At 44.4% G+C, this 17376-nt stretch overlaps 1 protein-coding gene across 1 annotated transcript in view; it reads right to left on the bottom strand.

Annotated features, from left to right (window-relative positions):
* DOCK2 (dedicator of cytokinesis 2) overlaps positions 1-17376 on the bottom strand; it is a 1209209-nt gene that overhangs the window by 46648 nt on the left and 1145185 nt on the right. The window contains exon 51 of the mRNA XM_069763868.1: positions 16723-16865. Within this exon, the coding sequence (XP_069619969.1) occupies positions 16723-16865 (143 nt within the window). The remainder of the gene's footprint in view (positions 1-16722; positions 16866-17376) is intronic.

The following is a 17376-nucleotide window of genomic DNA, read 5'->3' as shown; positions in this document are numbered from 1 at the left end:
CCCCCTCATATAGTATAATGCAGCCCACCACAGAATATAATGTAGTCCCCTGAGAGAATGCAGCCCCACCACAGAATATAATGCAGCCCCCCATAGAGTATACTGTAGCCCGCTCATATAGTATGATGCAGCCCCCCATAATATAATGTAGTGTAGTCCCCTGAGAATAATGCAGTCCCACCACAGAATATAATGTAGCCCCATCATAAAGTATAATGCAGCCCCTCTCCACCCCATCATTGTCCTCATCACCACCCCCATCATTGCCTTCTCCCCCTCCACCCCTATCATTCTCCCCCACCACCTCCATCACTGCCCATTCCACCACCTGCATCATTGCCTCCTCCCCCACCATCATTGCCCATCACCTCCATCATTGCCTCCCCCACCACCATCATTGCCCATTTCATCACCTCCATCATTGCCTCCCACCACCACCATTGCCCATTACCTCCATCATTGCCTCACCCCACCACCATCATTGCCCATCACCTCCATCTTTGCCTCCCCACCATCATTGCCAATCACCTCCATTGCCTATCACCATCATGGCCCATCACCTCCATCATTGCCTCCCCACCATCAATGCCCATCACCTCCATCATTGTCTCCCCCACCACCATCATTGCCCATCACCTCCATTGCCTATCACCTCCATCATTCCCTTCCCCACCACCATCATTGCCCATCACCTCCATCATTGCCTCTCTACCATCATTGCCTATCACCTCCTTTGCCACTCACCTCCATCATTGCCCATCACCTCCATCATTGCCTCCCCACCATCAATGCCCATCACCTCCATCATTGTCTCCCCCACCACCATCATTGCCCATCACCTCCATCATTGTCTCCCCCCACCACCATCATTGCCCATCACCTCCATCATTGCCTCTCCACCATCATTGCCTATCACCTCCATCATTGTCTCCCCCACCACCATCATTGCCCATCACCTCCATCATTGTGTCTCCCCACCACCATCACTGGCCATCACCTCCATCATTGTCTCCCCCCACCACCATCATTGCCCATCACCTCCATCATTGTCTCACCCCCCACCACCATCATTGCCCATCACCTCCATCATCTCCCCCCACCAATATCATTGTCCTTCACCACCACACACCTCACTGCAGCTCATCACACACACACACACACGCGGGCACACACACACACGCAGGCACGCACACACATGCAGGCACACAGCACAGCTCACCTCCCTGCAGCAGCAGCTCATCCCAGCAGCCTCTTCCTCGCTGGAAGCTTTCTGAGACAGCATGCTGGATGATAACGTCAGGAAGCAGGATGCCAGGAGGTGAGCTGCTCTGTGTAAGTCTGTGTGCCTGCATGTGTGTGTATGTGTGTCTGCAGCATGTGTGTGTATGTGTGCGTGGTGCTTTGTGCGTGTGTGTGGTGGGGCCTTACATGCGGGCAGTGTTAGCTGCAGCCTGTGGCTAACACTGCCCGCTATTAAAGAGAAATGGTATTCATGCCTCCCCACGCCCATAGGGGCGTGGGGAAGCGTGAATATTCATTTTGCTTTAGCAGTGGGGACAGGATCCTGTCTCCAGCTGTTGCTACGCTGGCACAGGTTGTGCCCCCTTGACTTAGGGGCCCCATAGCCACTGGCTGGGGGCCCCTGGAGCAGTGGGGCCCTAGGCAGCTGCTGGCCAGTATGCCAGCAGGTGTCAGTGCCTGGGCCCACCGGAGAATCCTTCAGTTCTTCGGTGGGCCAGTCCAAGCCTGTGCAAATGCTTTAAAACAATGCACAAAATAAACAAGCTCCCAGGTCCGTCATCTGTTAGGGGACGTTTAGGGAGCTTCCACATTATTGGTAGTACAAAGGTCCTGTAAAAGCACTATAGCTCCTTGCCCCCCAAAAGAAATTCAGCAAATTCTGCACTCCCAAATCCAAACTCCACTTCCCTTTCAGAGCACCGAAGTGTGCCTAATCCACATTTAGCGTCTACATGTTTGGCATTTCTCTAGCGATGACAGCCCGCCAAATTTACAGGTGCATGTTTCAAGAAGCATGAGATGGGCATTACCACGTACTTGTGATTGCAAAGTACTGGTGACAGTAACATACTTGTGACTGCAGCATACTGGGATACAGAGTACGAGCACCACAATAGCAATTTGCAATTTTCAGTTAAAACCATTACTACACCTGTAGGATAAATTCCCAAAAGGTATAATTTCCAAAATGGGGTCACTTGAGAGGGAATTCTGCTCTTCTAGCACGTAGAGGCTCTGTATATGGAGTCTGCAAACTTTTCTGGCAAAATCTGCACTCCAGGAAGAAAATAGTGCTCTGTCCCTCCTTAGTCCCGCTGTATGGCTAAGCAATATTCAGCAGAAATTGTGGGACAAATTTTGTTGCCATTTTTACCAATTTCCCAGTTTGAAATAGTAAAATCTGGGGTTAAAACAAAATTTTAGTGGTAAAATTAATTAATTAAAATTAATTTTTCTTCACTACTCAAGGGTATACAATTTTGTGACACACCTGTGGTGTCAATATGATCACTGCACCCTAGATCACTGGCACCTCAGGGGCTCTTACCAATGTGACATGGCACCCCAAAACCAGTCCAGCAAAATCTGAACTCCTTTCTAAGCTCTGCACTGTGCCTCAAAAGCAGTTTTCGGTCATATGTGGGGTATTGGTCTACTCACATTTTGGGATCCATTTTACCTTGTTAACCTTGTGAAAATAAAAACATTTTGAGCTAAAAGAACATTTTTGTGGGAAAAATCTTAGATTTTTGATATTTTCAACGTTATTACCTTCTGTGAAGCACCTGGGGGTTTCAAGGTGCTCACCACACAGCTAGATAAGCCTAAACTGTGTAAAACACCCACATCAGGGGCTCTCCAAATGCAACATGGTGTCCGCTAATAATTCCACCAAATTTTACATTCAATAAGTCAAATGGCTCTCCTTCCGTTCTGAGCCCTGCTGTGTGCCAAAACAGTCATTTTCCCCCACATATGGGGTATCTGCATACTCGGAAGAAATTGGACAACAAATTGTATGATGCAATTTCTCCTGTTACCCTTCTGAAAATTCAAAATTTGGGACCAAAAAACATTTGTGTATGAAAAATTAAATGTTTTTTATTTTCGCGACTCAACATTAAATTGTGTGAAGCACTTGGAGGTTCATGGTGCTCAGCACACATCTAGATAAATTCCCTGTGGGATCTAGTTTTCAAAATGTTGTTACTTGTGAGTGGTTTCTACTGTTTAGGCAACATCAAGAGCTCTGCAAATGTACCACGGGGCCCACTAGTTATTGTAGCAAATTTTACATGTAAAATGTTAAATGGTGCTCCTTCACTTCCGAGCCCTGCCCTCAAACAGTGGGTTTCCCCCCCATATGAGGTATCACCGTACTCAGTAAAAAGATGTACAAGAACTTTTGTTGTCTATTTTTCCTGTTACCCTTGCAAAAATGAAAATATGTGGGTCTAAAGTAACTGTGAAAAAAAGTTAAATGTTTATTTTTTCCACCCACATTCCATTAATTTCTGTGAAGCACCTGAAGAGTTAATAAACTTCTTGAATGTGGTTTTGATCATGCTGAGGGGTGCAGTTTTTAAAATGGTGTCACTTTTGGGTATTTTCTGTCATACAGGCTCCTCAAAAGTCACTTTAAATGTGATTTGGTCCCTAAAAAAATGGTTTTGCAAATTTTGTTGGAAAAATTAGAAATCGCTGTTCAACTTTGAATCCTTATAACTTCCTAACAAAAAGAATATGTTTCCAAAATTGTACTGATGTAAAGTAGACATTTGTAAATGTTATTTATCAACTATTTTGTGTGACATAACTCTCTGATATAAGGGCATATTCTCCAAATTTTAACACTGTCATGAAGCACAATATGTCACAAGAAAACAGCCTCAGAATCAACGGGATCTGTTGAAGCACTCTAGAGTTATAACCACATAAATTGACTCTTTTGTCATGGACGTAGTTAGTGGAACCACTGTGCGATGGACCATGGAGAGCCTGGAGGGGAGTTCACTAAAGTCTCTGATGAAGAGGTTAGACTTGGCTCCAGATGCACACCAGGTGCCACTCCAGGGCAGACCAATGGACGCGCAGCAGCTGGACCCAGAAGGATGGATTGGACGGAGCAGCAGGTAGAGCAGGGCCGTATTTGAAACTAGGCACGTGCCTAGGGCGGCGACTATGCGGGGGGGGGCGGTACCAGAGCAAAGGTTTTTTTTTTTTTTTTTTTTTTTTAGGTCCGGGCTGGCGGGGTCACCCTGTGCCTAATAATACCCTCCCCCCGTGGTCGCCCGCCCTTGCCCCGACATCATACAGTGTGGACTGGTGAGTCATCATCATACATACTCACCTAGCTAGCTCCAGCGATGCCTGGTCTGGTCTGGTCTCCGCGTCGGCCGGTGGCAGCTCGTCCTGCGTGAGGTGCGGTCCAGTGGTACCGCTGCTCATTAAGTTCATGAATATGTGCATATTCATGAACTTAATGAGCGGTACCACCTGACCGCTCACGCAGGAGGACGAGGGTGCTGCGCCGCCGCCGCCGCCGGGACAGAGGTGGATTCCGCGCAGTGTGGAAAGGAGTAGGACGGACCGACGGTGACTCGGTGAGTATGAATGTCTGATGTCATGATGTGACAGCCAGGGTGGTAGGACGGCGGGGGGAGGACAATGGACGGGGAGTGGAGCAGTGAGCCGAGCCATGATAGGATGGGACTGGAGCACGGAGTGGCGGGGTCGGGGAGCCTCAGCTGATGAGCCGCCCATGAATGATGGTGACGCTGATGCGGCGCCCATGCATGGAGGATGGAGCCTAGGGGTGGCTGGCCAGGGGGGAGAGGAGGGCGGCGATGAGCCACGCGTACAGAAGGGAGGGGGGATGAGAGATGAGCCAGAGCCACCCCTGCATACAGGGAGGCCTGGGAGGGGGACAAAACATGAGCCACGCATGGGGGGGATGGGAGATGATCCAGAGCCACCCCTGCATACAGGGAGGCCTGGGAGGGGGACAAAACATGAGCCACACATGGGGGGGATGGGAGAAGAGCCAGAGCCACCCCTGCATACAGGGAGGCCTGGGAGGGGGACAAAACATGAGCCACACATGGGGGGATGGGAGATGAGCCAGAGAGCCACCCCTGCATACAGGGAGGCCTGGGAGGGGGACAACACATGAGCCACGCATGGGGCATGGGAGATGAGCCAGAGCCACCCCTGCATACAGGGAGGGGGGACATGAGCCACGCATAGGGGGGATGGGAGATGAGCCAGAGCCACCCCTGCATACAGGGAGGGGGACAACATGAGCCACGCATACAGGGGGGGGAGATGAGCCATGCATACAGGAGGGGGGAGAGATGAGCCATGCATGATGGGAGCAGGAAGCCGATGAGCCATGCATGGGGGGGAGATGAGCCATACATACAGGATGGGAGGGGTGTGGGCCATTAAACATTATGCGTGGAGCATCATATGTGGCCATTATACAGTATGGAGCATCATGTAGAGCCATTATACAGTATGGAGCATCATGTGTGGCCATTATACAGTATGGAGCATCATGTGTGGCCATTATACAGTATGGGGCATCATGTGTGGCCATTGTATAGTATGGAGCATCATCTGTGGCCCTTGTACAGTATGGAGCATCATGTGTGGCCATTATACAGTATGGAGCATCATGTGTGGCCATTATACAGTATGGAGCACCGTGTGGTCATTATACAGTATGGAACATCATGTGTGGCCATTATACAGTATGGAGCACTGTGTGGCCATTATACAGTATGGAGCATCATCTGTGGCCCTTGTACAGTATGGAGCATCATGTGTGGCCATTATACAGTATGGAGCATCATGTGTGGCCATTATACAGTATGGAGCACCGTGTGGTCATTATACAGTATGGAACATCATGTGCGCTCATTATACAGTATGGAGCATCATGTGTGGCCATTATACAGTATGGAGCACTGTGTGGCCATTATACAGTATGGAGCATCATGTGTGGCCATTATACAGTATGGAGCATCATGTGTGGCCATTATACAGTATGGAGCATCATGTGTGGCCATTATACAGTATGGAGCATCATGTGTGGCCATTATACAGTATGGAGCACTGTGTGGCCATTATACAGTATTGAGCATCATGTGTGGCAATTATACAGTATTGAGCATCATGTGTGGCCATTATACAGTATGGAGCATCATGTGTGGCCATTATACAGTATGGAGCACTCTGTGGCCATTATACAGTATTGAGCATCATGTGGGGTCATTATACAGTATGGAGCATCATGTGTGGCCATTATACAGTATGGAGCATTGTGTGGCCATATTTTTGGGGGGTTATAATTATTGTATATGAAACAGTGTGATCAGCAGTGCTAAATGGGTGTGGTTGGGAGTTGGATATGGGTGTGACTAGTTGTGAAATGGGTGTGGTCAGAGGCGTGGCCTAAAATTTGCCGTGGCGCACTATGTGCGCCGCAACCTTTATACCTCTTTCCCTTCAAGAGTTTGGAGGTATGGTACCGCATTTGCCAGATCACAGCAAGTGCCGCAAATCCCATAGGGAATGAATGAGGCCGAACGCAGTGTTGCCGTAAGTGATCCGTTACGCGTCAGATGCTAAAAAACTGCCTGATCTGCTGCAAAAGGCTATTTTCACAACAGCGATTCTTGCCAAAGTCACTGCCGATAGTGTCATACTCACCAAGGGGGGAGGCAGCACTAAAAGTGCCTAGGGCAGCAGAAACTCTAAATACGGCCCTGAGGTAGAGCTTGGTCTGCTGCACTCCGATACAAGTTCGTATCCGAGTGCAGCAGGATTAGTACTTAGATGCCAATCCTGCTTGCTGCAATCCTGCCTGCTGTACTCTGAGTGCAGCAAGCAGGATTGGCATCTGAGTGCAGCAAGCAGGATTGGCATCTGTGTACAGCAAACAGGACTTGCACTGGTATGTGACCTTTCAAAACAAACATAAACAGGAAGGTTGCTCAGGCACCTCTCAATTGGAGAGGACGCAACATGGCTCCCACTGTCTCCCATTCCCTCAGCGTATCCAGTTCAAAATACTAATACTGACCTGCAAAGCCATCCATAATCTGTCTCCTTCATATATCTCAAAACTAATCTCCCGATATTTTCCATCACGTAATCTCTGGTCCTCCCAAGACCTCCTTTTCTCCTCAACACTTATTCGCTCCTCACCCAAACGCCTCCAAGACTTCTCAAGAATATCCCCTATCCACTGGAATTCTTTGCCCCAACACGTCCGACTATCAACCACATTCAGATCCTTCAGACGGAACCTGAAAACCCACCTCTTCAGGAAAGCCTACAGCCTGCACTGACCCCGCTGCCTACTCACCACTACCGGAACTACCGCCTCATCAACACCAGAGCTGCTGCAACCCTCAACCTATTGTCTCCATCCCCACCACCCTGTAGAATGTAAGCCCACAAAGGCAGGGTCCTAGCCCCTGTCTATCACTCTGTAATTGTTACTTTGCTTACTGTAAGTGCTATCTGTAATTTTATGTAACCCCTCCTCATGTACAGCACCATGGAATCAATGGTGCTATATAAATAAATAATAATAATTGACTGGGGAGGAACTAGCATGTGCATGCGTGCCCTTGGAACATGGCTAGAGACCCGGTTGGAAGTGCTGCTGAGAGCATGTGGCGCACGAGGAAGAGAGGAACCAGTTGTAGTGCGGTGAGTGAATTGACATGCCAAAGACCCTGCCTGTCAGCATCACGGTAGGGCCCTGCTCTAACAACTGGTCAGAATTGTAAAATTTGGCCTGGTCAGTAAGGTGAAAAATGGATATTGGGTGAAGGGGTTATATTTACTGAATATCAACTAATATCAACTAATTAGACATTGCCTTTGAATTGTTTTTCAATAGAAAAAAGACTAAAACGAAAAAAACAAACCAATGAAAATAACCTGAAGAAAATGATGGTATTCTTAACTTAATATTTTACTGTACAACCTTTACAGGTAATCGCTGCAAACTATTTCTGTAAACTGACAATGAGACTTCTGCCCATGTCCAAGTATAAGTATTTTGTTGATCAATAGAAATTAGATCAGGGCTCATAGAAGGCCACTTCAGATTAGTCCAATGCTTTGCTCTTAGCCATTATTGGATGATTATAGCAGTGTGTTTTGGGTCATTATCCAGTTGGATAACACATGACCTGTGAGTCATAACAAGCTTTCTGACACTAATTAGTACATTTCACTCTAAAATGTCCTGATAGCCTTGAGATTTAATTGTACCCTACACAGATTTAAGACACCCTGCACCAAAAACAGCAAAGCAGCCCCGAAACATACCCAAGCCTCTTCCTTGTTTTACAGTAGGTAACATGATCTATTTTTTGTATGATTCAGTTTTACATCTGTAAACATAGAGATTATTTAACTTGCCCAAAATCTCCAGTTTTGTCTCATTTATGAAAAGGACTTTCTCACTGAAGCTTTTTGTCTTGTCAATATGCATTTTGGGAATTCTTTTTATGATTTGCATTAAAAAGTAGATTCTTACATGGTTGTCTTCCATGAAGTCCACTTTGGCCAAGAATGATGTAATCTGACGTGAATGTACCTTGACTTTGAGGTTCACCTTTAATCTCTTTAGAAGTTGTTCTTGGCTTTTTACCATTTGTTTAATCTATTTCTGCAATTTGTGACCAAGGTGAAAAAGGTTGGCTACAGTCAAATAGACTTAAACATGAATAATATGTGCAACTGTAATGGGAATATCAAGCTGCTTGGATATACACAGTTACATAGTTACATAGTTATTAAGGTTGAAGGAAGACTATAAGTCCATCTAGTTCAACCCATAGCCTAACCTAACATGCCCTAACATGTTGATCCAGAGGAAGGCAAAAAAACCCATGTGGCAAGAGTAAGCTCCACATTGGTGAAAAAAATTCCTTCCCGACTCCACATACGGCAATCAGACTAGTTCCCTGGATCAACGCCCTATCAAGGAATCTAGTGTATATACCCTGTAACATTATACTTTTCCAGAAAGGTATTCTGTCCCCTCTTAAATTTAAGTAACGAATCATTTATTACAACATCAAATGGCAGAGAGTTCCATAGTCTCACTGCTCTTACAGTAAAGAATCCATGTCTGTTATTATGTTTAAACCTTTTTTCCTCCAAACGCAGAGGATGCCCCCTTGTCCCGGTTTCAGGTCTATGATTAAAAAGATCATCAGAAAGGTCTTTGTACTGTCCCCTCATATATTTATACATTAAAATAAGATCACCCCTTAGTCTTCGTTTTTCCAAACTAAATAGCCCCAAGTGTAATAACCTATCTTGGTATTGCAGACCCCCCAGTCCTCTAATAACCTTGGTCGCTCTTCTCTGCACCCGCTCTAGTTCAGCTATGTCTTTCTTATACACCGGAGACCAGAACTGTGCACAGTATTCTAAGTGTGGTCGAACTAGTGACTTGTATAGAGGTAAAATTATGTTCTCCTTATGAGCATTTATGCCTCTTTTAATGCATCCCATTATTTTATTTGCCTTTGAAGCAGCTGCCTGACACTGGCCACTGAATATGAGTTTGTCATCCACCCATACACCCAGGTCTTTTTCATTGACGGTTTTGCCCAGAGTTTTAGAATTAAGCACATAATTATACATCTTATTACTTCTACCCAAGTGCATGACCTTACATTTATCCCCATTAAAGCTCATTTGCCATTTATCAGCCCAAGCTTCTAATTTACATAAATCATCTTGTAATATAAAATTGTCCTCCTCTGTATTGATTACCCTGCAGAGTTTAGTGTCATCTGCAAATATTGAAATTCTACTCTGAATGCCCCCTACAAGCGATACATATATGCTAGCCACCTTAGGGAGAGACCCAAGTTGGGCTAAATGTAGCGGGACGAAAGAGACCGAAAAGCCCTCTACTTAAAGGAAATACATAGTGGATGCTTTCCTGAAACGGAAAGTACTTGCAAGCAGCATAATACAAAGAATAGCAGGTTTACCCAGAATCCTTTGCAGTAGGCGGAGCTATGCAAATCATCTCTTTCCACCCCTGTCTAATCCACAGCGCTTGGAACCGCCAAGCGTGCAATGCTGCGGATTAGTTTCTAAATTTACACAGCCAACCAATTCCTACCTGTGGACACGTGTTTCGGGCTTTAGGCCCTCATCAGCACAGGGCTGGAATTGGTTGGCTGTATGGAGTGGGGCTCGGTGAGCAAGCGATACATATATGCTAGCCACCTTAGGGAGAGACCCAAGTTGGGCTAAATGTAGCGGGACCTTCAAGGTCATTAATAAATATGTTAAAAAGAAGAGGGCCCAATACTGACCCCTGTGGTACCCCACTGGTAACCGCTACCCAGTCCGAGTGTGCTCCATTAATAAACACCCTTTGTTTCCTATCCCTGAGCCAGCTCTCAACCCACTTGCACATATTTTCCCCTATCGCCATTATTCTCATTTTATGTATCAACCTTTTGTGTGGCACCGTATCAAAAGCTTTTGAAAAGTCCATATACACTACATACACTGGGTTCCCTTGGTCCAATCCGGAACTTACCTCTTCATAGAAACTGATCAAATTAGTCTGACATGAACGGTCCCTAGTAAACCCGTGCTGATACTGGGTCATGAGGTTATTCCTCTTCAGATACTCCAGTATAGCATCCCTTAGAATGCCCTCCAGGATTTTACCTACAGTAGAGGTTAAGCTTACTGGCCTATAATTTCCGAGTTCAGTTTTTGTCCCCTTTTTGAATATTGGCACCACATTTACTTTACGCCAGTCCTGTGGTACAGACCCTGTTATTATGGAGTCTTTAAAGATTAAAAATAATGGTCTATCAATGACTGTACTTAGTTCCTGCAGTACTCGGGGGTGTATCCCATCCGGGCCCGGAGATTTGTCTATTTTAGTGATTTTTAGACGCTGCCACACTTCCTGCTAGGTTAAGCAGGTGACATTTAATGGGGAATTTTTATCACTAGTCATTTTGTCTGCCATGGGATTTTCTTGTGTAAATACTGATGAAAAAAAGTCATTTAGCATATTGGCTTTTTCCTCATCCTCATCCACCATTTCACCCAGACTATTTTTAAGGGGGCCAACACTATCATTTTTTAGATTATTTTTACTCTCTCTGGCAATGAGTCTCTCTGTCTCAATCTTTGCTGCCTTGATTTGCTTTTTACTGAATTTATTTAATTTTCTGTATTTATTTAATGCCTCATCACTACCCACTTCCTTTAATTCTCTAAATGCTTTCTTTTTGTCACTTATTGCGCCCCTTACAGCTCTATTTAGCCATATTGGTTTCCTCCTATTTCTAGTATGTTTATTCCCATACGGTATATACTGTGCACAGGTCCTATCCAGGATGCTAATAAATGTCTCCCATTTTCTTTGTGTATTTTTGTGTCTCAGGATATCGTCCCAGTTAATTGCACCAAGATCCTCTCTCATCCGTTGGAAATTTGCCCTCCTGAAGTTTAGTGTCCTTGTAACCCCTCTATTACACATCTTTTTAAAGGATACATGAAAACTTATTATTTTGTGATCGCTATTACCCAAGTGACCCCCAACCCTTATATTTGATATGTGGTCTGGCCTGTTGGTTAATATTAGGTCTAGCAGTGCCCCCCTTCTTGTTGGGTCCTGAACCAGTTGTGAAAGGTAATTGCCTCTTATAGTTGTCGTGGTTGATATGGTCTTAGACTACATTTTAGGGTCTAAAAGGTAACAGTAATGTTACCCCCAAAATGCTAACCAAACCACTTACATAGGTATGGAGTAGGCTTGAGCGAAACGGATCGTACATTTTCAAAAGTCGCCGACTTTCGGCAAAGTCAGGTTTCGTGAAACCCGACCCGATCCTAGTGTGGGATCGGCCATGAGGTCAGCGATCTTCGTGCCAAAGTCGCGTTTCATATGCCGCTTTCAGCGCCATTTCTAATCCAATGAAGGAGGACGCAGAGTGTGGGCAGCGTGGTGACATAGGTCTCGGTCCCCATCATCTTAGAGAAGGGCATTACAATGATTGGCTTGCTTTCTGCGGCATCACAGGGGCTATAAAGGGGCATGCACGCCGACCGCCATCTTACTTCTGCCGATCTTAGCATAGGGAGAGGTTTCTGCAGCTTCATCAGAAGAAGGGATATAGTTAGGGAGGGAAGATTAACCCCGAAACTGCTTGTGCTGTAGCGATTTCCACTGTCCAACACGACCTTTTCTTTGCAGGGACAGTGGAGGTTTTTTTTGTGCATCAGCTCTGTAGTTTATTAGGCTGCCTTATAAGGCTCCCTGATAGCTGCATTGCGGTTTGTACGCCGCTGTGCAAACCAACTGCTTTGCAAAAGCAAAAATCCTGTGGCTCCTTTCTGCACAGTTCTCTTGTTTCTTTGTCCACACTTTTGTGTGCAGCAGTCCTTTTTATTGCTGCCATACTTGTCCTGAGATCATTGTAGGGAGATTGAAATTGTACTACAGCCCTTGTATTTTTTTGATATATCTTCCAGCCACGTTCTGCCACTTACATTGTGTAGTGTAATACACTGGGCCTGAGTTTTGTTGCAGTCTCCCCAAAATAAAAAGGAGATTTAAATTGGCACTAAGTGGATCTACGTCACAGTTCTGTTAGTCTGTCGTACATCTTCCAGCCACGTTCTGCCACTTACATTGTGTAGTGTAATACACTACGCCTGAGTTTTGTTGCAGTCCCCCCCCAAAAAAAAAAAGGGAGATTAAAATTCTCCATAAGTTTATATACACCTTCTACCTTGTTTCACAGTACCATATAATGGTTGTTATTTTGGTTAGATTTTTCCAAAAATGAGGAAGTCTGGTGGAAGAGGCCGTGGGCGGGCGTTGCCAGCTGGTACTGATGGTGGTGTTGGTGGTGGTGGAGCAGCAAGAAAAAGTTTTGGCTTTCCTTGCTGACTCAGCCTCTAGCTCTTTCGCCTCCTCTTCAAAAGGTTCGAAATCTAAAAGCAGCGAGTCGTAAGTGGATGCTCCCGGTCAGGAACAAGTAGCTTCCTTGTGTCTTTCACCCAAACCAAAAGTGAAGGATGCGACAGGCGAAACTACAGTTTACTCCATGGAGCTCTTTACACATACCGTGCCTGGGTTAGAGAGGGAAATTGTTAAAAGCCCATTACAAGATGAATTGGACATGGAGTGCACAGATGCACAGCCAAAGCTAGATTATTATGCTGTTCCATTGACTACAGATCACTACATTGCCCTCGCAGTGTACTGAGCCAGAATCTGACCCTGATGAGACTATGGTGCCCCGTCACGAACGCTATAGCACCTTACACAGTGACACAGAGTGATAGATGACCCAGTTGTTGACCCAGATTGGCAGCCATTGGGGAAGAGGGTGCTGCTGCCAGTAGCTCTGAAACGAAGGAGGATGATCCGCAGCAGCCATCTACATTGCAAAAACTTTCATCTGGCAGGCCCGTATCTGGCCAAAAATGTTTGTCAAATCCAAAAACAGTTTTGGGACACAGTGGCGGAGGAATACAGTGCAGAAGGATACCTTCTTCCCGTCATTGTATTCCTGGAGCCCCTAGAGAGCGGTTGCATCAGCTGATGCTGCTGCTCTCCACGGGAGATCGTTGTGGGACACTCGTGGATTTCTGCAGATCAGGAAGTATATTGTTTGTTTGTTATTTTAATATTTTTTACAGGTGACACTGGCTTCGGGGAACAGAATGACATGTGATAGTGAGTATGTACTCTATGTTTTATGTACTGTATGTCTATATGTATGTACTGTATGTAATGTATGTATGTACTGTAAGTATGTATTGTATGTCTATATGTATGTATGTTATATGTTGTATGTTCTCTCATATGTTGTATGTACTGTCATATGTTGTATGTACTGTCATATGTTGTATGTACTGTCATATGTTGTATGTAGTATGTACTGACATAAGTTGCATGTTGTATGTACTGTCATATGTTGTATGTTGTATGAACTGTCATATGTTGTATGTACTGTCATATGTTGTATGTACTGTAATATTGAATACAAATACCACTGATGCATATTAATGCAAACCAGATACAGGGAAATACCCTATCATGGACATAAACAAATACAGGGTAAACTCCACTACTAGATTAATCCTACAAGCAAACCACGGAGTATAAAGACACCCAGAGGTAAAAATTGTAACAACTTTATTCAATCTCATAATTACACAAAGTTACATAAAATAACAGACTCGACATACAGCGTACACATATAGTCCATGTACGGCAGACAGGAACCGCTGCATATAACACCCTGGGTACAGACAATGCATAAACCGAAAAGCAACCAGGAATATGTCAGTCTTAAAACTTACTCTCTTATCTCTCATTAAAGTGCATAGTGCAGACTGCACACGCCTGGTAAAGCTACGTAAAGCTGTATCAGTAACATCCAACCCAATGGGACGACCCCCCGAGGAAGCCAACGCGAAACGCGCGTCGGGGCCGCCGGACGGACGCTGGCACCTAGCAGTGTGGGTAAGACAAGCATAGTACCGTGTATCTATCTGAATTGGGTTGGATGTTACTGATACAGCTTTACGTAGCTTTACCGGGCGTGTGCAGTCTGCACTATGCACTTTAATGAGAGATAAGAGAGTAAGTTTTAAGACTGACATATTCCTGGTTGCTTTTCGGTTTATGCATTGTCTGTACCCAGGGTGTTATATGCAGCGGTTCCTGTCCACCGTACATGGACTATATGTGTACGCTGTATGTCGAGTCTGTTATTTTATGTAACTTTGTGTAATTATGAGATTGAATAAAGTTGTTACAATTTTTACCTCTGGGTGTCTTTATACTCCGTGGTTTGCTTGTAGGATTAATGTACTGTAATATGTTGTATGTACTGTTATATGTTGTATGTTATATGTTGTATGTTCTGTCATATGTTATATGTTGTACAGTATGTACTTTTGTATGTTTGTGTTTTTTTTTTTTTTTACATTCAACACATTAGCCAGATGATGAGACTACTACTGTCCCATCATTGGCTAATGTGTCAATCACTGTCATTGTAGCAGGCATAGCCCGATACGACTTGTAATCCCATCAGACGATGCCTGCATGCGCACACAACCCCAAGGACCCCCCACAGCCCAGCACAGACCCCCCACAGCCTGGCACAGACCCTCCCACAGCCCGCTGCCGACCCCCGACAGCCCGGCACAGACCCCCCACTGCCTGCCGCAGACCTCTGACAGCCCAGCACAGACCCTCCAAAGACCCCCAACAGCCTGCCGCAGACCCCCATCAGCCCCGCACAGACCCCTGACAGTCCGTGGCAGACCCATGACAGCCCGCTGCAGACCCCCAGCAGCCCCGCAGACCCTCGCGATTGTCGCACACAGACATGCACATCTTCCCCGCACACACACAGTCTCCACGCACGCACCGCCCACATTCTGCCCCCTCCCGATCTGCAGCATTTCTCACAGCAAAACCGCAGATCTTTTTTAGATCTGCGGCTTTGCTGTGGATGTGCCCGACTCAATGCAAGTCAATGGGTGCAGAAACGCTGCAGATCCGCACAAATAAATGACATGCTACTTCTTTTAACCCGCAGCGATTTCAGTGCGGAGTTTTCTGCACCATTAGCACAGCATTTCTTTTTTTCCATTGATTTACATTGTACTGTAAATCACTTGCAGATCTGCGACATTTCTGCACGGTAAAAAACGCTGCGGATAAAAAACGCTGCGGATCCGCAGGAAATCCGCAACGTGTGCACATAGCCCATAGCCTAAAAGAAACCTGTCTTCAGATTACACTGGCGGCTGAGGAGCTGCAGTAGCTAGCATTCATTACCGAGTTCTAACACCTATACCTCAGCTTTAATTTCTTTTACCTCTCTCGTCTATTTTTACTCCACCTGTAATCATTATTGAGGCATCTGAACTGTTGTTACAGTTCAAATCCTCCAGCATTGGAGTGGGCTAATACTGTCCCGCAATACATACCGTAATACAGAAAAGTATTGGAATCATGCACTGCAGCGCTTTTATTTTTTTACACCTGGAATAAGGAATTATATCAATGCTATTTAATTACTTTTTTTAGTATACTTTTTAATTGATTTTAAATTCTGTTCTGTATTATAAGAATTATATTATTTAGCATTAATTACTTTATTTTTCCAGGAAGAAGCCAATAGTCAAAAAACAATTAAAAATTATCATTTGTATTATTTTTTTATAATGATATAATTCAACTAATTACAAAAATAGTTAAATCTGTTTTGATTATCTTATTTTGTAGGTTTAGATTATAACAAGTCATAACGGATGTATCCAAACCCCCGGCCACAAAGTACATTGTTGTATCTCGCTTACAGCAAAAACAATCTTTGTGTTCAAAGGAATTACGTGTTTTGGAGAGGCTGCATTCACCAGGGGATTATATTTCGGCATTTTATTTTGTTTACAATTTATTTTTCTCTATTAAATGATAATTTTGATTAACCAGTCAACTTAACAACTGCATGTACAAATACGTACAAGCTGTTATCATTGGGAATTTATAATGGACATGTTTATTGGAAAGTCAGATATCTTAAGGGTATAACCATTATAGATGTAATTTATTGGTTGCAAATCTACGGTATCATAAAGTATGATCACACTTACCATTGTCTTGAACAACTGATTAATTTTGCTTTTCTTTGCAATCCTCTTGTCTAACTCCAGCGCACCTGGATTTGGTTGGCTCATCCTGTGAGATTGATTCTTTTCTTCATGTGTTGTGCTACTGGCAACTGATAAAGTTAATGCTGAAAACAGAATAAGAAAGAAATTAACATAATACGAAATTAATGCAGGCATGAATGCTTGGGATCCTGTTTTTTTTAGGGAACATGAGGATTTATTCTTGTTATGTTCTTGTTATATTATGTTGAATTACAGTTTTACATATTATAATACTTGTTACAACAGCAAAAATAAAATGGGATAGAACAATTGTAATAGAAATGTAAAACTATATAACTATATCAGCCATATTAAAAATACCCTAAAAGTTAACCAACTGCAATGGCTATTTAGATGTGAATGAAGTCTATCGAAGTTGAACAATTCTCCAGTACTATATTGTTCCTCAGAAACTCTACCCATAAGCAAAAAGAAGTTCAAGTTTGGTCTGAAGTCCGTTGCTGTGTCGACACCTAGGTGTGGATTAGGATCCTTAATTACGGAACAAACAGGAAACGTGGCAGCAAATCCAAAGGTTCAGGATGCCAATTTTGGCATAAAACATGGCCTGAAACAGTCAATATATCTATCTAT

The sequence above is a fragment of the Ranitomeya imitator genome, chromosome 4 (assembly GCF_032444005.1).
Source record: "Ranitomeya imitator isolate aRanImi1 chromosome 4, aRanImi1.pri, whole genome shotgun sequence".
NCBI lineage: Eukaryota > Metazoa > Chordata > Amphibia > Anura > Dendrobatidae > Ranitomeya > Ranitomeya imitator.
This window is presented reverse-complemented; position numbering and strand designations above follow the sequence as displayed.